This window comes from Falco cherrug, chromosome 10 (assembly GCF_023634085.1).
Source record: "Falco cherrug isolate bFalChe1 chromosome 10, bFalChe1.pri, whole genome shotgun sequence".
Taxonomy (NCBI): domain Eukaryota; kingdom Metazoa; phylum Chordata; class Aves; order Falconiformes; family Falconidae; genus Falco; species Falco cherrug.
In genome coordinates this window covers 37,983,257-38,005,519 of record NC_073706.1, presented here as the reverse complement: position 1 = coordinate 38,005,519, position 22,263 = coordinate 37,983,257, and the positions used below count along the sequence as shown (strand labels likewise).

The 22,263-nt window shown below is 41.5% G+C and overlaps 1 protein-coding gene across 3 annotated transcripts; it reads right to left on the bottom strand.

Annotated features, from left to right (window-relative positions):
* Positions 1 to 375: 375 nt before the first annotated feature.
* Positions 376 to 21,460, bottom strand: SPTY2D1 (SPT2 chromatin protein domain containing 1). 3 transcript variants are annotated; one of them, XM_055722319.1, is made up of 7 exons: positions 21,225 to 21,460; positions 20,725 to 20,857; positions 11,003 to 11,117; positions 7,943 to 9,502; positions 6,974 to 7,130; positions 6,232 to 6,309; positions 376 to 3,995 (listed from the first exon to the last, which is right to left on the bottom strand). In XM_055722319.1, exons 2-7 carry the CDS (start codon positions 20,851 to 20,853, stop codon positions 3,899 to 3,901), a joined length of 2,136 nt encoding a protein of 711 aa, XP_055578294.1. In that variant the 5' UTR covers positions 20,854 to 20,857; positions 21,225 to 21,460; the 3' UTR covers positions 376 to 3,898. The 3 variants fall into 3 exon arrangements, 2 of the variants coding, with proteins under 2 accessions (XP_055578294.1, XP_055578295.1); XM_055722320.1 differs by lacking the exon at positions 20,725 to 20,857; XR_008734167.1 differs by lacking the exons at positions 376 to 3,995; positions 6,232 to 6,309 and adding an exon at positions 7,214 to 7,442 and having other exon boundaries at positions 6,993 to 7,130.
* Between the last annotated feature and the right edge of the window lie 803 nt (positions 21,461 to 22,263).

Below are 22,263 nucleotides of genomic sequence, written 5' to 3'. Positions count from 1 at the left end.
TTCCATACATGGGAATAAACAAATCCAAGAAAGACGCTGCTTATGAAACTGCAAGATGAAACACCACACTCCAAATGGAAGATCTTGAAGGCAACTGGCACATGTGTATGCTACCATTCTAAAATATGTGTACCTACAAACACCTATTACATCACAAGCCCAAACTACAGGAAAAACTGTTGATTTTCAGATGTTTTCTGATTGCTTGGGTGAATCCATTAGTTTTTCATGTATTCTTGCTAGCTGCATTGAGAACAAGAGAACAGTTCTTGGAAAAGATTCAGCCTAGTGCTGCTGTATGTGACATTTCAGCAGAAACCAGCAGAAAAGAAATCTGAAAAACCTTCCATAAAGTAAACCAATGAGAAATAGCAGTAAAACGTTTAATGCCTATAATTTATTGTATACATACTCTGCAACTTGGTGTGTGCAAAAGTATACACTTTCTAGACAGCACTGAAAAACAGTTAAGCTACGTACGAGGCTTCAACCTGGTTTGTCACATTGTGTAAAAAGACATTTTGCATAAATGATATCCCCAAAGGAAAAAAAAATGGGCTACAACTAGAATCACCCTTATTTATACACTAACACTTTAATATTGCATCACACCCACTCACCAAAATAAATAGTACATTCATCACAATTTAAACACCAGTCTCTCCATATATTTATTTTCTTTATGACATGTTTTGGTCTCCAGAAATATGCATCAGCTACTAGGTTATGTTACAAAATGCAAAAGAAATAGAAAATTAGTTCTCCTGGACAATATTTTGGGCTTTACACAAAAATAAATCCAGATTTCCATAGAGATCTCATATAATTCTTGAAAAAAATTTATTTTAAAGCACAGCACAGAGCTGCACACTAAGGCTTCCTGTGATATGCAAAACCCTGGCCTCCAAAAAACATTGCTGCAAAGTGAAATACAGCTCAAGTGTAAATACAAGACATTTTGAAAAAGTAGTCATCAATAGAAAGTGCCCTTCATTTGATTTAACATTAGCAGTAAAGAAGTAGCTACTGAATTGTGATCAAAGCCAGACCTGGAAGGGTTTTATGAGAAGTATGTAATTTCACCCTATCAAGTTTAAGGATATAGAATCTGAGATAGCAGAAACCAACCAACATTTTATACTCCTACATTCATTATTTTTTGACACAATTTAGTAAAAAAGGCACATTTTCAAACAGTGAATTAAAAAAAAAGATGTAGAACCTAAACCAGAATTTCATTAAATACAATTAAATCATTAGCTTAACATCAGATCGTCGTAAACCAATATAAACATTCTTCCAGTTTTTATTAACGTCAAATTCAGATGCACTTTGGACAAGTACTGAAGTAGTCTCATTAGATTAATACTGTTAATCCAGCAAACAGTAAACGTTTTTGGATACAAGGTCAGAAATCAAACAAAAATTTAGTTCCTTCCTAGCCGCTTTACAAATATGCAGCAAATGCAAACACACTAAAATCCAAACATCTGTACAAAATTTGAAAACCATTAGCATTCCATGCCAATTATGAGAAAGTACTTCTCAACTGTAAAATTGCAAGTGTGTCCTTGAATAATTTTTCATATGAAATAGACAAAAATCAAGCCATGATCACTGTGTGACGAAACAGTTACACAGTGTCTTAGGGAGGCTAGCAGAGTACATTCCAGTCACCATCTAAAAGACAAATGACAAAGTGCTTTACAGATTAAGAAATGTAACTGATCTTGTAAGCAGAAAGCAGTGAAATAATCAAGTTTTATTTAACCTATATTGATCTGAAATGCAGATTTAACTCCCAACGGAACCAATTTTGAATTAATATATCTTTTGCTTCATAAGAGGCCTTTTTTCCCCACCAGGCAGGAAGTTACTCACAGCTGATACAGCTATCTGGGTTTATAAGACCTAGAGCCTTTCTCCAGCTAAAAAGTAGTAAAAAAAACCCAGTAACTTCATCATGGTCCCGGTGTTCATCATCTTGAATGGCTAATCTAGGAACTACAACAGAAAATTAGATGGTCCCAATGAAGCAAAGTGAATACAACACACTTTTAGACAAGCAGTGAGGTTACACTACCTTGCATGGTCTCAAGTGCATACATTGAGAAACAGTTTTGTTGGTTAATACAGACAGTTAAAAATACAGAGGAGCAACGAGGGATCTTCATCTGGGCTCCCTGTCAGCCAATACTGAATTGATTTATAGAAGCTATGCCAATAGCTTACTCATGTCAGTGTTTTACTGAGGCAGTGAAATGCTACACCATCGACAGAAAACATCTTAAAAAGGCAAATCTGTTTTTTCTTACATTAAGAGTCAGATGTTTAAAATTCAGCAGTTTCCAAGATTGTTCCTTACAGGTTGCTACCTGAACTGCTTCCTAGAGACAGTGCTGTTAAGAGTAGCCCCCATAGGAAAGGTTCCTTTGTGGTTTTCTACAAGGCAATTTTTCTTTTTTATTCCTTCACTTCCCCTTCCTCCCCTCACCCCATCCCGCACCCCACCCCCCAACACCCAAAGCCCTTTTTGTACTTTTCCAAGTACTTCTAGCATTAAAACATAACAGTCTCAGCAGCTGAAGCCTGTGGTACTATCAACGGAATCCTGGGGCAAAGCCCAGCAGTAGATACTGGTGAGACTTGAAGGGCAACCTGGGGAGATTACAGTAGGTGCAACACCAGATACAAGCTTTAGACTCTTAGTACCACTCCTGTAGACTTACGTGAACCCTGTGCTGATTGTAAACAAATTCAGTTACTGAAGCAAACAGTCTTTATATGCATAGACAGAAATAATGTGCAAATATGGGCATTAAGGTAAGTAACTGAACAAACTCTCTTGCTATACATAACAATTTAGATTTTTGGTTTGATGAAATCACAAGTATTTGCTAGTTAACATGAAGCTGTTAATATCAAAGAGTTGCAAATACATTCTAACAAAAGTTAATTCTGATGTGCTTTCTAAACAGTAGACCTAATTAGATAAATGACTGCTTCACATTTTAAATCATTTAACACATCGGATGTTTAATGCAAGAAACAACATGTGCACTGTACACAATTTGTAAAAGCAGCAGAAGCTGTTAAACAAATGTGAAGATTTACAGGGCAGGAAAAGAATTCCCAAGCATAAGCTTGAGCCCAAAAGCACAAGTCACATACAAACACTAGAAACTCCTGTCTTCAGGGTTTGTATTTATCATACTGAATTAGACTGGCATTGGAATTCCAGACATGCCAAAAGCCAACATAATCTTTTGGCTGTATCTGTAACTGTACCATTTCCAAATTAGATGACTTTTCTGTTTAGAAATAGAGGTTCAAATTATTTTTACGGGTCCTCGAATCAGAAAATAACGCACACTTTATTGCTTTGAACATCTGTGGCAACAGCTGAATTTATACCCAAGCTGCTTCTGTACAGAAGATGACATTTCAATACTTTGAGGCTCAAGTTGGGAGACAGAGCAGAACCTAAAGCGATTTCATTAAGTCTCAAGAAATATCAGGGAACAAGAATGCTATTCCTTTCTTTCAAGTGAATGCAAAATCAGTTTACTGGTATATAGGCCCACACAGTTCTGAGCCAGTGCATAGCTAGTCAATATTTCTGCTGGCATCTTGAACTAGTTTAATCAATGGAAACATCTATCAATTTTATTCACTTAATATGCATTAGTGCATTAATTTCTTCATTAAAAAACCAACCCTGGCAAGTATTAAAAATAAATATCTTATTTAGGTCAAACAAAAGCCTTGTTTTTCAGTACTTTAATCCCTTTAAATATTCTTTTGTCCTCTAACAAGCAAATGGAAACTAAAGTAGAATCAGAGATGTATGGAGGCAGAGGGTAGCAGAAACATGAACAAAGTCAACACCATGAGTCAGTTAACGTGTCCTCAGCTTCTTAGACTGTCTCTTGCGTTTTAATTCTTCTTCTTCCCGTCTCAATTCTTCTAAGTCCTCCTGAACACCGAGTCTCAAGCTGCCAAATAAAATTAAATCCTTTACACACTGCTACTCAAGAAAATGAAGTTTGACTTCTACTCCTCCCCCAAGAAAAGCAATCCTCAAGTTATTACAGCTGACTTAAGCAAAAAATTTAGATCAGTTCAACAACCATAAGTTTTTTTTAATTATAGCAAGAATACAGCTTTAAGGAAAAACAAATCAAGATCTTACCATTAGATTAGAATAAAATATTTTGAGGGAAAAATTATTTAAAACTTGTTAAAAAAAAGTTGTTAACCTTTAACCCGCAAACCTTACCCACCCACCCCGCCCCTCCCCTCAATTTTAATAGGAAAGGTCATTTTGTTCCCTGAAAAGAAGCTGCTGAAACACATCCATCAATTCTTGCCGAAGTGCCACTTACAAGTCATAACAGGACTGACTCTATTAGCTCCTGAGAGCCACCTAAACCTTGTACATTGGCAAGGGACAGAAAGGGTATGTCAAACAGTAGCAAAGCAAAAGTTTGTTGCAACTTCCTGGCTTCAGGCACCTGCTCAGGGAGCTGCAAACACAATGGGCTCCAGCCCTGGCCATCTAGCTACCATGGCTCTGATAAACAGGCCCACAGAAGAGACTGCCAAGACAGCATGTTCTAGCTATGTCCATGCATAGTTTCTTCAGCTTCCTAGAAGCTGGTATGCTGAAAGCAATACTTAAAACAGTATCTGCAATCACCAATCTCTTCTTCAGTAAGGCCTGGATCATCTTGCTGATTTGCTACTAGGAACAGGTATGGCAAAGTTACTATTTTGTGATCAGCTACTGCCTCACTGGACGCCCTACCAAGCACACCTGTACATCTACAGATCATTATGAAGCACCCAAAAGCAGAGTAGCATGCGCCTAAACTCAAAAGGTTCAGCCGTATGACAATGAAGATTCAATGGAACTGCTCCAGTACAGCCTCTAAAATGGATCTTATGCCTAAAGAAGCAAAGTCATCCTGAATTCAGGAAGCTGCAGTCATCCAAATTAACAGAAACAAACACATCAAGGATCTATGTGATAAAGCTGATTTGAAGCATCATTTTTCATTTCAACTTAGAACTTAACAGCTATAATTTTAGTGGGTTTGCCTAGCTAGAAAAAAGTTCCTCATTTCAAGGGTACAATGCTTTCAACCAAACTCTCAAAGTAGCTTAGCACTGAGAATAAACTCAATGTTGCTCAAGTTTCTTATCTCCTTTTCCTTTATGCTGCATGTGAAGTTAAAAGTTAGCCAGGCATTCAGCTCTGCAAAGAACTATAGGTCTTCAAGAAAGAATTTTGTCAATAGCAATATCCCTGTAAAACTCTAGTTGTTTCCTCTAACTCCATTTAGCAGGCTACAGCTTTGCATGAGCTGCAGCTATTCCCTAGGAGCAAGGCAAAATAAGGGCACTGACTATAACTTCAAGAAGATGCATTTCCAATACTCAAGGCACTTTCTGAATAACACTACAAAAAACTTCAGTAGAAAAAGAAAATTTGGTAACTCAGTATATTTCAGTATTTTCCATTACCTATAAATAACTCTTATAACTCACAAAGCTTGTTCCACCAGCCATTAAAAACCAAAAAGAAAATCAGTTTATGAACATCAGGTTTTATAAGGAGACATAAGAATTGTGCAGGTCTAGAGGCCAAAATCCATATGGAAGTATAATCTTCATATTTTAAGTCATTAATTACAGAAGTTTGTCAAAGTACTTTTTATACATACATAGAAATATACACACATGTATATACATAAAAACAAATAAATCTCCTTTCAGTTCTCAACTAGCAGAATATTCTAAGGTTTGGGACAAATAGAAGGGTTTAGCATTTCAACTGAAATTTGATTTTTAAAAAAATATTTTGGGGCATAAGTTGGTTTTGGTTTGGGGCTTTTTTGTTTGGTTTTGGTTTTTAATGGGGTTTTTGGATGGGTTTTGTGCAAGTTTTTTGTTGGGTTTTGTTTGTTTTGTTTTGTTTGGGTGTTGGTTTTTTACCAGCAAAGTTTGTGATGCATATGAGAATGAACATACACAATTCATTTACTGGATTTATTTACTCTTCCCACCACTGGCTGAGTTTCATTTTTACCTAAGCTTTCTTCTAAAAAAAAGGTAAGGCTTATTTACTTCTGCTACAAAAAGCAGCAAATATCCACTCTTAACATAGCCTCATGCCCTGGGCAATAAACAATCTTCCCACATTCTGTCTCAGTTTAAACCCATGCATACCTCCTAGCTTCTTCTTTCTGTTGCTCTCTCCAGCTGCTCTCCATATAACGTAAGGCATAATCACTTTCATCTTTGTATCTGGAAATCAAATATTAGCTTTCAGCACACTAAAAACTCATGATAATGTACAGTTGAGTCATGAATTCATATCCCTTAGAAAGAATAATTACCTTGTCATACACAGATGTTAATGTTTTGAAAGAATCCAAGTTACAAGCCTTTAAAATGCTTGCTTTCTTACACCGTTTTATCAGACAGGCAAAAAGTATTTAAACAAGCCAAAAAAGAGCCTTCATTTTCCAGCAGTTCCTAGCCATACCAAGGTAGATCCTCTTACAGAACAGCTAACACTATTGCATTTAGCAGTTTATATTCAGGCAGCTACATCTGATGAATTCTGAAATATTGCAGGCTGCTACAGAAAGCATTTTAACATCCAATAATAGGAAAGAGTTGCTATGAATTATACAGGTGAGACAATATAGAAGCTGTGTTATTTTTCAATTGTTTTGTATTGCACCAAATTTTACTGCTCCCCAGAAAAGCATGGCAAGCAGTGTGAAAATTCAAGGTCCCTTCTGCACAGAAGCAGCTCTAATCCCTGTTAATTTCTGCAATGCAAAACTATTTTTGGCTACCAGCACTTCCCCTATTTCTACAACATTTTTATTTGTTGAACTATATTAGTTTCTGCTGTTCTATTGCTTGTTCTGTAGTATGTTAAAATTGACATTTTTCTTACCTTTTCCGGTCATAGCCAAATATTTCCCGAATATGTTTTGATATTTCTTCTTGGGGCTCCCCTTCATCTTCAATGAAGTCATCCATTTCAGAGTCATACTCATCATCATCATCATCTTCTATTTGTCTCTTGTAATTAATAGGTGGTCTTCCAAGACCTAAATGACAGGAGAGTAAAAAACACATATTAATTAATAACATCAGTATAACATTCCTTTAACAGTACTTCTCCTTGCCATACCTTGGACACAGCCATTTTTACAGATCTGAGCTTAAAGGTGGAAAATTCTGCCTCAAGCTAGTAATTTTCAAACTCGGTGAAAGGAAAGACTTCCTCTAAGCTGTGCTCCAGAAGACTGCGTGTCAGTACCACCAGTGGCTTCCTGAGGAAGCTACCAGACAGAAGTCAGGCTTCGGGGTTGTTCAGGATTTTCCAGGCACTTATTTGCTACAGTCCATGCTGCTTGTTCCTGTTCAGAAATAATTTTTTTAGAACTGCTCACCTACTGATACTGTGAATTTGCCAAGACACTTAAATATCAGTCACAGGTTTGCTTTTTTTCCATGTATCACTTTAAGCATCTGTTATTTAAGACACTATGAAATTTTAAAGACTAAGCATAATTGAGTGATGCAGGAAGTGAATCCTTCAATTCCTTTCCTTCTAACTACATCTATATATCAACAGCCATCACAGGTTGCTTAATTTTCTTTCATATACTACTTCAAACCCCAGGCCTATATTTCAAGGCATATGAACATAGGTAAAAATAAGAAGTTGCAAAGCAGGAAAAAAAAAGCATTCTACTGTCAAATGCACTCTTTAAAAGGCAAATATTATTTTGTCCAAGTCCTTCCTAATTGGATCTGTAACTGGCAAAGACCCTCAGCAACCTCAACTCAGACATATACAAAAAATATAAAACAAGTAACTACATGAAAAAAAAGTATTTGTTCTAGACCTTTATACCTTGTGGATGAAATGCAGGTCTATGCCCTTGAAAAGATCTCATTCCATTTATTTGTCCATTGCTAGGTCTTGTGACTAGGTTTTTAGAAGAAATAGTTTCCGATACAACAGTACACTTTGGTTTCACAGTTGTACCCAAGCCACTGCCTGGTCGCCCAGGTCCTGTGCTTGGGTTGATGCCCGGCCTTCCTGGTCCTGTCCCCAAGCTGCTGCCTGGCCGCTTAGCTCCTGTGCTTGGACAGATTCCTGGCCTTCCCGGTCCTGTTCCCAAGCCGCTGCCTGGTCGCCCAGATCCAGTGCTTGGGTCGACTCCTGGCCTTCCTGGTCCTGTACCCACGCTGCTGCCTGGTCGCCCAGGTCGGGCATTTGTGCTGATGCCTGGCCTTCCTGGTCCAGTGCTCAAGCTGCTGCCTAGTCGCCCCAGTCCTGTGCTCGAGCTGCCAGCCAGCCTTCCAGGTCCCATGCCTGAGCCACTGCCCAGTCGCTCAGGTCCCAGGCTTGAGCTGCTGCCTGGCCTTCCAGGTCCCACACCAGCATTGCTGCTTGGTCGCCCGGGTCCTGCACCTGAACGACCACCTGGATGTCCAGGTCCTCCTTTTCCTAAGCTGCTGCCCGATCGTTTTGCATTGGAGTTGATTCCATGCTGAAGGGCTGAAGCACTTCCTGATTTTGCATGGGCAGACTTTTTCAGACTGGATTCTTTAGCAGATGGTATCCTCTGAGCCCCATTGGCTGCTGGTTTTGAGGGTGGCACCTGAGAGCTTGAGCCAGACTTTCCAGTACCATTGACAGGTAATTTACTATGATTGCCACCAGTAGAGCTTTTTAAGGAACCATTTTGTGAGGCTTTTTCCATTTGATCAATTCTGGAGGAAGATGATGACCGCAAGTGTTTTTCAGCCAGTGCTGGTGCTTTAGATTTCCTATCAGTACCACTCGTAGACAACAGACTGCCTTTCAGTGCAGAATGTTTATCCATTGAGCTTCTGTTAAGTTTTGCATTTACAGATTCTTTGTGAGAAGTAACTTTTTTTGAAGAGCTCGATAACCCTGTACTCTTAATCTCCTTCTCACTTTTCTTATGCATGTCTACTCTCTTGTTTTTCCGTCCCAAATACTCCCTCTCTCTCAATTCTTCCGCTGTTCTGGGTCTCTCTTCTACCTTTTTCACTACTTTTATTTCCACTGGTTCATACTGTTTTTTTTCAGCAAGCCTTAAGAGCTCAGCGAAGTTCAGAGGTGCTGGTGCACTTTTGGGAGGTGCTTTGGGTTTCACTGCAAGTTTGGATGGTTTCTCTTCATGTTCTTCTTGCTCGTGCTCAGATTCAGTCTGACTGTATTCAAGTTGCTCTGTGTCATCTTCCGTTGCATACTCAGCCTCTGGGGCCTGAGTGATGTTCTCACAAGACCTCTTTTTTTTAAACTTCTCTTCAATGGGAATGCCATTATAGCCATAAAAATTATCTTTTGTTCGTGAGGCCATAGCTCTTGCCTTTCTGTCATGTTTCAGTTCAATACGCTTAGCCAAGAGTTCTTCCTTCTTTCTTCTTTCTTCCAGTGCTGTAAAAGAATACCAGGAGAAAGTTATGCAAAAGCCCTACTTTTTATTTCAGCTTCTTCCAAACTGATAAACCATTTAGGACAGTAATTTAAGGATATCTGGCTAACAGCTATTCAAAAAGAGACTGGCAAGTTATCAGAGGTCTGCCAACAGGGCAAGCTAACCAACCTGGATCAGCTACTCTGACAAACAGGCAAGCAACTAAGTCAAATGCTGCTATTGCAAACCCACCAAAGTGATTCAGCTGAAGCAGCTCTCCAGAATGCTATGCAAACTAAGGAGAATTACTGTGTAAGGAGGTACAAGACTTCAGGAATCTCTGGGTAATGGAAGGAGTTCTAAGACTGAGCAGAAGAATTTTGAGACTGTACAGAATTTACTATCAGATGTTTAAGGGAAGAAGAGGAAAGGGACAGAGTCAAAGAGTATTGGGGAGATAACAATCAGAAAACAGGCTGAGAGTGTGTGTAGAGGGGTGTAAGGGAAAGAAAAGAAGCAGCCAGCCACTGATAAGCAAGCTGCTGGTCACTGCATTTGTCTGATAGGGTACAGGGCTCTATCTCCACAATTTGTCATATATTCTTAATTAACTGGTTTTAGCTGTTTTCTGCGTAAGTATGCTCTTATCTTGAGTCTGTGTGATCTACTGATAAAATTCAGGCTGAACTAGCTGGTGAGGAGGATGAGAGGTCTGAACACCAGACACTAAAAGAGACCAAGGGAGTGGGAGCCAAATACTAGGAAGACTTCACAAAAAGCATCAATTCTTAGAAAATGGATTGGACTAATCATGCTTTGGGTGCCTGTGAGATACCAGCCACTGCCTATGTTATTCTATTGTCATGGGCCATGGCTACACAGAGTGTGTAGGCACGCCTATGTGGAATTCATGCTCAGTCTTGCTTCTGGCAACAGTGATTAGAAGCACGCTTGTGACAGGCCCAGGAAAGGAGGAATACCCTGGGCCACCCAGTCCATCAGATTTGGTTAGCTTTAAAAAAACATTAACAGCAGAAGCAATGCAGGTTTAGTTTATTCTACAGACTATTTAAAGGAAATATTAAACTGTGGAAAAACTGTGGCTCACACAACACCTCTGCCATACAAATTTAAAATTCAGCCTGTATTAGTACACTAGATTATAACACAACAGGAACTCTTACCTTCCCCCCACCCCCAAAGCTTTTCAAAGTTAAGTTACCAAAGGCCTAGATGGTTTCCTGAAGTATCTCTTTACCTTAACCACAAAGCACCTCTTTACCTTAACCAATTCTCAATCTCCAGCAGTATATGTTAGTGTAGCTGATTAACATTTAACTCCTTAGGAAAGCACACAAACACCCCTAGTCCTTTGTTAGTCCTGGCTTTCCCTCAGCATCAGTTATGTGCTTAAGAGCCAGAAACAGATGCGTAGCTGTATTTGCAAGAGCTTTGAATAAGGTGACAAAGTCTCAAAAAGTCAATGAAAGCTTCCCATAGGAAATATTTTGGACTGTTACCTTTTTTTCTTTTTTCTTCTTCTTGCCGTTTAAGAAATGCTTGCACTGCTGCAGACTCTACACCCTTGACTTTTGGAACCTTTTTAGGAGGACCAACAGCCAAACTGTACCTTTTCTGTAAAGAACAAATAAGTATGTCAGAAAAGCTATGAAATATAAAAATATTTAGAGTTTAAAATTGAAGGGCTGCGTAATGGTCATGTACTTGACTTTGAGCATAGAAATGGTACAGAGTAAACAAGCAATGAATTCCCACTGAAGCTAATAGTTGTAATGGATACACGTGACTCCTAGCCATACTTTGGTTCAGGCTAAGGAGCAACATCCTTGGGGTGAACTTGTGAGCTAGAAAGCCTGTGGCTTACATACAAGGGAGTAAAGGTCTTGAAAAATATTTTGAAAGGTGGTTTTGAAATCCAGAAGTGCAAGATAACCAAAGCACAGAACAAGATGCCAGATGTCTTCATTTCAGCTCTGTCTTGTCTATATTACTGACTAGCAGCCAACTACTTCACCCTATAAATACGATATCAGGATGGGCCCAATCTGAGCTGTCCCCGAATGGCAACTGGATTGCACGCCAAGTCCCTGGAGCAGGGACACCTCTCAAGGTTAGAAATTCCTTACCTGAGACTAAGAGATCCTTTCTTACCCAGGGCAGAGAGATCCCTTACCTGTGACAGAGCCTCAATAAGTGACTGATAGCATGCTGAATTAATGTTCTGAAACATTACTAATCCACGTAGCTACTCAAAATTATTATAAACATTGTATAGATAATTCCATTAGGCAAACTGTTGACCAAGTCCAAGACGTGGCTGGATCCAGCCACACCTAGGCTCCAAAAGGTGTTTAGAAAGCAAACCTTGTGACTCAACAGGAGGGTCCTCCTCACTCTTTGCATCTCTGGTCTGTGTGAATCATTCCAACTCAATTTTCCTTCGTATGTTTTTTCCATGCAGTAATTAATAAGGTGAACCTTGCCATCAAACTGACTGAACCTTGTCAAACCACTGTTAAACTCTTAATTCCATTGAACTTATTGAGCTCTATCAAATTATTATTTTATCTCAATAAAATATATTGCTGCTTCTCTCTTTTAGCAAGGTGCATTCCACTCATCAGCAACAAGACTGCACTCAGTTTTCTGAAGGAATGAACAGGAAACCAGAAGACAAGGTAGGGAAACCAAGAGCAACGAGTGAAATGCACTAGACTGAGAAGGAATGCAACAGCTGCATCAGCAATGGAATAAAAAAAATTTCAGCTCACCCGTAGTCTTTGGCCAAGCAGGAAAGAAAAGCAGACTACAGACCAAGCTGCCAGAGTCTGTTCAGCTCCAGACTTCTGGTTTACAGGTCCATTAGGGCTTTCAGATTTTTTGTGGCCACTTGTTTCAGTTTCAGGTTAACTTATTCAGTGAAAATAAAGCAATCCACTAAAAAGATGGAATTACTCCAAAAGCTGGAACTGACTTCACCAGCGTAATTAGGAGGCCAATCTAAAACCAGGGATACAAATTGTGATACTAATTTTAGTTCCTGCTGCAGTGATCTTAAACAGAAGACTACTGTACAAGGAGCTAGTGATACGCGTACCAGTTTACCTGAATAGGTGCAGGCCTGCACTCTACTGTACTTACCACTTGAGACCGTTGAATGAACTCAGCAGACTAATGGTGACAGAATGTGCAGCCCTTGCTTGGCACCTGCCAATTACACCACTTGCATGTGGTGTAATTTGCCAGGAGAACAGATGGCACTGGGGGGACCTTATTGCAGCCTTTCAGTACTTAAAGGGGGCTTATTAGCAAGAAGAGGACAGAGGTTTTAGCAGGGCTTGTTGCAACAGGACAAGGGGTGAGTGATGGTTTTAAAGATTCAGGCTAGATATAAGGAAGAGATATTTTATGATGAGGGTGGTGAGACACTGGCACAGATTTCCCTGAGACATGGTAGATGCCCCATCCCTGGGAACATCAGAAGTCAGCTTGGACAGGGCTCTGAGCAACCTGATCTAGCTGAAGATGTCCCTGCTCGTTGCAGGGGGTTGGGCTAGATGATCTTTAAAGGTCCCTTCCAACCCAAACTTTTATGATTCTTTGTCTCATTATATCTTGAGGTGAAGCAGCACATTTTCATATAACATCCTTTTGCTCGGCAGAGGAAATGATAGAAAATCCTATAAAAGCTCTGAAGACTACACTGCTGGCGATCCTCACCACTGACAGAATTTGCAGAGCTTGCCATGCCTAGATGTCTGTCCAGTGCTGTACAGCTCAGGGTTCCAGCAGCTGAACAGATATAAAGTTATCTATGCTATCCCCTTTTTTCCTTCTCCTGTTACACCCAATAAATGTTATTTTAGAGCCCAAGTGCCTCTCTTACTAGGATTTATAATGAACACTTGCGCTAGTGTGCTACACCAGTTCAGGCATTGCCTTTCATAAATGTCCATTATCAGACTGGCCTTTAGAATGATGAAATGAAAAGAAAAAGACTTTTTTTCAAGCTTCTTCCCACAAACACTCAAAAGAAAAACAAAGCAATGAAAGAGACTTGCAAAGATAAATACAACAGAAGGCAGTTAAACCCAGAAGCAGATGGAAAGCAGAATACGCTTAGAAAAAACCCAGCTCTGAGGTTTGAGTTTTGAGTCTGTTTACCCCCACCCCCGATTTCAGTAGTAAGCCAACAGACAACCTAAACCAAGACTGTCCACATGGAAAGTTAGGATCCTCACCAAATGAAAGAGTGGTGGAATATGGTCCCAAAGAAAAACAGTACCACTAATACAAGTGCCACACAAGTCAGTAATCACATAAATATATTCTTCTCATCATATAGCCTTATGAAACAACTTTAAAAAATTAAATTAAAATATGTGATAAAGATACCAAATCCAAATGTTTTAGAAGCAATAACCAGGCAAGCTAGCAGCATAACTCCCTTTAGATTTCGTTATCACCCAATGGAAGCTTTCATTCTAATTTGATTCATTGAATCAGCAGCACATGAGCAGATCCTTCTAATTACTAACATGCAAGCCCATACGTTGTCCTGTATATATGTGCCCTAAGAAGCAAGTGTCAAAGACTCATTTCTAAACTGCAGCCAAAACAGCTCCAAGATGGGCAGCTACAATGCCAGCTATTCATAGTCACCTTCAGTAATTTCTGAAATAACCAAAACAGAATTACAAGGATATACCATCCACATACACTGCAGTAGTAAACCCTGACATGTTACCTTATTGTATTAAAGGCCTTCTACAGTCATGCTCATTTATCAAGATTCACCACTGTCCAAGAGTCTACCACAATCTGAGAACCAATTTTGTAAATCCTTATCGCTTGGAAAAGCAACAACTCTGAACAATTTTTGGTACTTACAATTGAAATCATTACAACTGATCATCAATAGCTAGGACTGTTTAAAGGGTAAGAAGGTAACTGGCGCTGGGCCCCTCTTCTGAGAAGCAGAGAGCCTTCCCTCCCCAACTTGTCTTAATTACCCCGGAAGTATTCCTAGACCTAACTGTTCAGGAAACCCCCAACCACAATGCAGCACACCCTCTCAATTTTTGCTCAAATGTAACCAGTGACTCATGTGGCCCAAAGTGATCAGGCATGCTCCATCTAAAGCAGAACAGAGAGGGAAAGTAATCCACATGTTACCAGGGAAAACCCTTTCAGGAAAAGGTTGTTTCTAACATACTAATTTGCTTCAATTTGAGGTACTACGCAGTATGCTCATCTTAAGCGTAATAGCTATGTAAATTATCTTAAGTTGTTAAACATCTCATGTTTTGCCACTGGTAACCTAATATGGCAAAGCTTTATTTAATTATTCAATTTCTACACAATTTCTAGAAAACAGACAAAACAGGATTTTCGAAACAGAGGACGCTGTTGGATTCAGTCTTTAGGGTCCTTTTCAATCTGAATGATTCTAGGAATCTGAAAGAATTATTAGGCTTAAGAAGCACCTTTGAAAACTGCTAAACAGCAGGGATGAATGTGGGTTGATCTATCCTGTTGGGAAACTTTAGAAAGAATTAAATTGATGGGGAAGCAGTTTTCAGGCTTTGTTTTGCTGCACTATGACTAACAGTGCTATCCAGGAGCAGGTCTGTAAATCAGCTTGACAGACATGCTCTTTTCTCACTGCCACTGATACGGCAAACTGTGGCAAATTCAAGAACTTAAAAGTCTTCCTGTCAGTAGCATTTCTTGATACTACCAACTGAAAACATAGCTAAATGATTCATACATGAATACCCATTTTCTGTACTGTGAATCACTACTATTGTGTTGGTAAAAGTTCTGTTCACTTTCATGTAGAAATGGCATAAAATAACCAGCTCAAGTGCAGTCTTTTTAAAAGCACTGAACCGTGCATGTGTTTCACAAGCACTGACAAAGAGTTTTACATACAGTGCAAATGAAAATGCAGCAGATTCCAGGTAAACCAGACAAAGCAAGCCAGGGCATATGTCATCATTATTCTGGCTTTTTATAGCTATTGCCAAGTTGGTTAATTCAGAGAAACAGAAATGTTTAGCCTTAGGAGAGCGCAGGTCAAGCTACTTCCAAAATTAGTGTTTACAACTTAAGTAGCGCAGTGTTATCTCTGGGCAGCACGTAGTAACAGCTCTAATGGAATACTGCTGAGATGCACAGTGGGATCTGCTTTACCCAAACAAAAAAGTAAAGGCTGTGGAAGTGCCTTTCTTCAACTGTGTACCCTCAAGAAACAACAAGTCTCTTCCTACCAGTGGGTAACATTTCTCCTGAGGTTTCTCATTTTTCACCTTACTATCTGCAACTCTTGCCATAGCTCCCTACCTAGTAACTGGCTCTTTCTGAATCTGACTAATGGCACTTTAATAGTATGGTGGAAAGTCTGTTTCAGTGCAAAAATCTCACTTGTTTTCCACTTACAGCCAGAATTAACTGTTTCAGTGGGCTTTCTAGCATTCAAAGTTACATGACTGACAAAGCAGCAGACTTTTTTTCTCTGAAAAGTATACCTCAAAACAAAAAGATTAATAAAAAAGACTAGTATTAATATGGTAAATAAAAAAAAACATTCCACCAGGCTGTATGTGCCTATACATTCACACATATGCATGCATACTGACTTGTGAGAGATATATATCAGACATAGTTTATATAAGACATCCATTCCTTAAATACAGAGTGCCAGTGTTTAGCAACCAGCCTTGGCCAGCACACAATCTCCAAGTCACAAGTTTAACTGTGTAATCTGCAACCAAGGCTTTGCTCTTAAATCAAAGACTTACTTTAAAGCATAGCATATGATCCTGACACAGTTGCAGCTGTTTTAAGTGCCAAATCTTAGACTATAGAAGAGATTTTATAAAATAATTGTAAACTTTATGGCATCCAAATGAAGTCCCAAAAGGCCTAGACCAAATACTAGACCCAGAGGCAAGCAACAGTAGTAGTATTGCCTTCAACAATGATCAGTATCTGCACAGGCAGCAATGCAATATAGGAGTGATCAATTTTGCCAAACCTGATTCTCAAGCAGAGCACCTGTACAGCTAATGATTTTTGCTATAGGCTTGCACACATAATGTAAAGATAATTCCACTTGTGGTATCCAGCATGGACAACTTGCAGAGGTTCTCACAGGGTGGGGTGGGTTTGTTTGCTTGTTTTTCCCTAGCAAGTTGTGACCCTTGTATGTTACAACACTTTTCCTGTTCTTCCTTACCATTCATCGAGATACACAGCCTTCTGTCCAGGTTTCAGCTGGGGATAGTGTTTTTTCTTAGTCGGTGCTGCAGTGCTGTGTTTTGGATATAGGATGAGAGCTGTTGCCGAGCAGTGCTTACTCTAAGTCAAGGACTTTTCAGTTTCCCATGCCCTGCCAATGAGCAGGCACACAAGCAGCTGGCAGGGAGCAGAGCAGCCAAATGGCTATTCCATACCACAGGACATCATGGGGGCTGTCGATTGCTGCTGGGGGACTGGCTGGGCATTGGCCAGTGGGGGTGAGCAACTGTGTTGTGCATCACTTCTCCTCCCTGCTCCCCTGCCCCTTGGGTTTTATTCCTCTTTTTCTCTCTCCTTTTCATTACAACTGTTATTATATTTTACTTTGATTATTGAATTGTTCTTACCTCAACCCACAAGTTTTAATTTTTTCCAGTTCTCCTCCTCATCCCACCAGGGGCAGGACAGGGTAATTTTGCAGCTGCACAGTACTTAAGTTGCCAGCTGAGGTTAAACCAGACCACCTTCACCAATGGGAAGTCCCTGTTTCCCCCAAAATATTCTTTGAGGTATAACTTTCCAATAACATCATTAAAGGTTCATTCATCCAGTTAAACCACACACATGCTGTTTGTGCCACTCCTCTTGCAACGCCCTAATACTGGTTCCTCAAAAGAAAGCTTTCCAAATTTTAAGTGGTCATTTGCATCAACTGCCCAGGAGCTGTGCTGGTAATTCCAAGGCCTCTGCTACAGTAGTATCACCATCCAATCTACAGACAACATGCTGGGGTTACCAGCAGCTCCCTCCACAGTTACACTTTCTTAGAATATGGGCACATAATGCTCTCTCAACTACTGTTATCAATGCCTAGTTATGACAAAGTAAATGGCAGTTACCAAGCGTGCTTAAATTTTATTCTCTTCAGGTGCTAACAACCCTTACCAAGAGAAAGGCTTTACTATAAGGTTTTTTTAACTGTCAGCTCCTACTGTTCCCAAAACCAATTTAACAGGGTCATACATCTGATTCCTAAAAATGCAAAAGAATTTTTCTTAAGATTTTGCAACTGCTGTCACAACGCCCAAGCTAAACCATTAGCTGAAAAAATGCAGAAGTTTCTTCTGTTAAATACTTCAGACAGTAACAAAATATATATATATATATTCTATGCTTTCCTTTCTGTAATTATATTGTTGTCCCTGTTTTGATCTGCTTATGGAAAAAGATATCAGGAATAGGAAAAGCTGAAAGTTGTACACATTTTAGTCAGCATTTGAAATCACCTGGAACTTAAGTACGAAGGTCAGTCAAGCTGAGAGTAAAAGCTCTCCTTGCTCCTTGCCAACTTTTTACACATTGTGTATCTCTCAGTTCTCCTCATGTGGATGTTGATACAATACAAAGCATTTCTAGACTCTGTTTTGAGGCAAGTTTTAACCACATAAGTGCATGCACACCAATCATGCAGGAGTCTGATTCTATGACAGCAAGCTGTACTTCACAGCCATTTTCCATCTTTCTCTTGCAGGGCTTCTCCTGCCTATGGGCAAGTATTCTACAGTTTGTAGATCACCATTTCACGGGCAGGCTCTAACACACAGGGTCCTCTGAACAAACCTGGAACTTTTGCTACTGTTTTACTTTGCAAACACTTCATGTCTGGTAGCTACCTGTGCTGTCAACTTTACTGGAAGCTATTTTGTAACAGTCATACTCACTATGTGTCAGTCTGACTTAACATGAGAATTTAGCAAGTGCTGAGGTGGATGACAAGCTGTTTCCGCTTTGGGTCACCTCTTTGGGGTTATATGCTATTCTGTATCAGAGTTTTTCTCAGTTCGGTACACCAAAGATGCATCCTCCCTTAAAAGAAATGAGATAATGTCTAATAAATTATTAATGACAATAGAAACAAGGTGAAACAAAAGCATGACTTGTTCCAGCTGTGCTCAGTGTATTTAAAAGGAAAGCCTGTAACACAGTTTCATACTTTTAAGAATATCTTCCAGACAAACATCTCACAAGTGCTTCACTACATCCATTAGGTCACATAAAACTTGTGGCTTAACAGAGCATACCGATATTAAATCTCATAACTGTTATGTCTAATGAAAGCAAGATCACACTGGAAATCTAATGAACTGCCAACGTGAAATCTTAACAATACAGACACACAATACTGAAGTCCCTATGGAACATTATGTGAGGAAAAACTGGGGCTCTTTGCAGCAACTGCTACAAAGATTATTAGCAACACATTAACAGTTTATACACTAGTTCATATATGTACTGTTTTATTTAGAAACAAAACCCGACACAACCAATAGGGCACCGAAAGGCTGATTTCAGCAATGTTCCTTTTGAATCTGGATTTCCATAGGGAGATGAACAAGCAGATCAATTTTTACAGGGACATGATGCAGTACCTGTTTTATGCAGGTCCCTCTTACGATACAAGACCATATTATTTCTTAAATTGAGTTGTTCTGTAATTTTTACTTCTGAGGTGTGTGTATATATACACACACCACTTGTGCATGTTACTATTTTTCATTACAATAGGCATGTAATATCAAGTTTAGTGCACCATAATGTTTAAAATAAACTTCTAAAAGGGAAAATCAGGGGATATGCTCATTAACACAGGAACTAACATTTCTGGAAACATGTTAACTTTACATACTAGTAAATTTTGTGATTAATCTGTATGGTAATTTTAGTATTTAGGATTAATTACAGTCTTCCCATATGAACCTACTGTATGTACGAGCTTTAATCTAGTGGAGTTACTTTGATGTCCACTGATCAGAAAACCTCCACAGGCCCTCTTTTGAAGCCTAACAGCTGCAGATAACCTCAAGCAGTGCCAAGAGCAGCTCTGCTTTTGCTCAGGCACTAAGGCAAACTTTGCAGTTAACAGGTGCGCCATAACTTGCAAGAACAGCAAATTCCTTCAGTTATGGATTGAATTGCACTCTCATTCCATGAGTTAATCAGGTAAGCAAATCCTAATGCCGCCTTCTATAAAAGGAGTAACAAAACCCTCATCCACTGCACAAGTAGGATTCCCTCACTCCATCATCCCATCTGTAATAGAGAACATGGTGACATTTCATCAATGTTTCATCATGATTTAACAACTACCTGTGACAAAAAATAGTGGTACAGTACATTAAAGCTGCATGAGAAAACTAAGAACATAAAAAGATATTTAAGTGTTTAAAATAAGAGCTACAACAACCCAATGACAATTCAGTAGAACCACTTAAGAGTGATAAAACAGCCATTTACATTTCTTAAAGTATTTAAATATTTGATATTTTCTGATTTACATTACAAACCAGGTTTCTACATAGAGTCAGAGACAAACTAGAGCATACTAAATATAAAAGAACACATTTTATAAGGTTTTTTTAAACCATGATGGAATCTGATGATTTGCATGTATCTGCTGTATGGCTGGTCCGTATTATCAACTGATCGCAACATTAGTGACCATTGCCAAAGTGTTAACAGTGATGGAGAGAAACAGAGATACTCTCAATTCTACAGTGTCTCCATTTCAGCAGGGTCAGAACTGAAGAGCATGCTTTTTCTGTTTTTGCTGTACTTCATGCTAAAAACAACTGCCCACCCCTCCCGTTTACTCTGGTTCAAGCAAGCTAATCACAGGAACACAAAACCCGCTCTCCGTTAAAGAATAGGCAGGAAAAGCGTTTCCCTAGCTGGTGGCTACCAAAGAGGAAGCGTTTTTATCCAAATAAGCACACACGACTTATAGCTTGGGTCCTGCCAAAGGAATGAAACACGGTACAGTAACGTACCGGAAGGCCACGGGCCCTTCCCGCTGCCGGACCTCATCCTGCCAAGCAAGCAGGTTATTTCATACTGAATCAACATAAGCCCGAGAGCTTGAGTGAAAATACAAACGGCTGAAGCACAGGCTTCAGAATAACATTCGCAATAACGCGAATACCTTTCGCCAACATCCCCGCGCAGCTGTTGCCGGCTGCTCCTCAGCGGTGGATACGAAGGCACCGGGCAGCGCCGCACACATCCAAAACTTGCCGGCCTTTGTCCCCGACCCGCGCCGGGGACGTGGCATGCTCCTGCTCCCAGGGCAACAAAAGCACTTACCCGGCTTTAGCCACGGCCGCTGCCCCTCCCGCATCACCGGCTCCGCTCCCGGCACCTCGGCGCTACCGCGGCCAAGAGGCGCCAGCCCCGGCCGCCCCTGCCCGGCGCCGCACGGGGCGAGACCCGAGGGCAGCGGGAGCTCCGCCCCGCCCCCGCCTCCCAGCCCGGCAGCAGGCTTCTCCGGCCGGCGGGGCCCAGCCACGGCCCGGCTCCGGCAGCGTCGGCCAGACCTGCAGGCCGGCTGCCCCGGGCGGACATCCAAGCACGACCCCCGCCGCCCCATAACCGCGCCGCGGCCACCACGCCCCAGCCTCACGCCCCCGCCGCCCCCAAGCTCACCGGCACCGAGTTCAGTCCCTGCTGCTCCGAGGCCATCACGAGGATATTGTGGAAATCCATGGCTGGCCCAGGGAGGGGGATGAGGCAGCCACCCCGCCACTCCCCTCCGCGCCCGGCAGAGGAGAAGGAGGAGGTGGTGCCGGCCAGCCAGCCGGCCGCCCGCCGCCGTCACCGTCGCCCCCCGGCCCGGCCCGGCCCGGCCCGGCGCAGCGCAGCCCGCCTCTCGCCTCCGCTCAGCCCCGCTCACTTCCGGCCGCCGCCGCCTGCCCTTTATATAACCTCGCCGCGCGCTGGCGTCACACCGCCGCCGAGTCACTTCCGCTGTGACGCGCGCCCTGCTCCGGAAGACGCGCGGGGCGGCGGCGGGCTGGTGCCGCAGGCAGCTGGCGGGATCCCTGGGGCTGTCCCCGTGCGGCCGCTGTGAACCTCTGGCGCCCGGTGAAGCGAGCGTCAGCCCCGGCCCCGACATGGACGTGCGTCCACAAACGGGTGTAAACTGCCACTTTTTCCTTGGCTCCGCGTTGTCGTTTGTAGCAGCAGTTCGCCCTGTCTCGGCGCGGCGGGGCTTGCGGGGATTCGAGAGGGCCGCGCTGTGGGGGGCGAGGGCCCCGGACCCGGGCCGCCGGCGCGGCCAGCTCGGTCCTGGCCGCCGCGGCGGCCTAGCAGCCCTGTGAGAAAGCGGGAGTATGCGCTCGGCCTCCGCTGTGAGCTCCGTTGGCTCACCGGGTCTTGGGAACGGCCCATGGCCTCCAGCAATGCACGGCTGCAGCCGCAGGGCCTCCCGGGCCCGTGTGGTGCCTGAACCAGCTATGCTCTGTCCCAGCAAATATTTTCCCAAGTATCTGACAACCCGCAAAATGGTGCAAGAACACCAGCTGACTGAAGGCTCTAACATTGTGTTGGTTGTCAGCTCTTTGCCTATTAGAGTTACATGAGATCCAGCTGGCAAAAATTCCTCTGCTTTCCACACTGGTGCTCACAAAAACCTGGGCACCGAAAGGAAGGTTTTCTCGTCTTTGTTTCGTCTTTCTCTAACGTA

Bases quoted from the DNA above. Each gene is read 5' to 3' on its own strand.
- SPTY2D1 (XM_055722319.1), bottom strand. From the start codon at position 20,853: ATGCCACGTCCCCGGCGCGGGTCGGGGACAAAGGCCGGCAAGTTTTGG. The intron at 11,118-20,724 runs GTATTCGCGTTA...TGTTCTTTACAG, and splicing joins CGCGGGGATGTTGGCGAAAG to AAAAGGTACAGTTTGGCTGT. The intron at 3,996-6,231 runs GTATGCATGGGT...TTTATTTGGCAG, and splicing joins CAGAAAGAAGAAGCTAGGAG to CTTGAGACTCGGTGTTCAGG.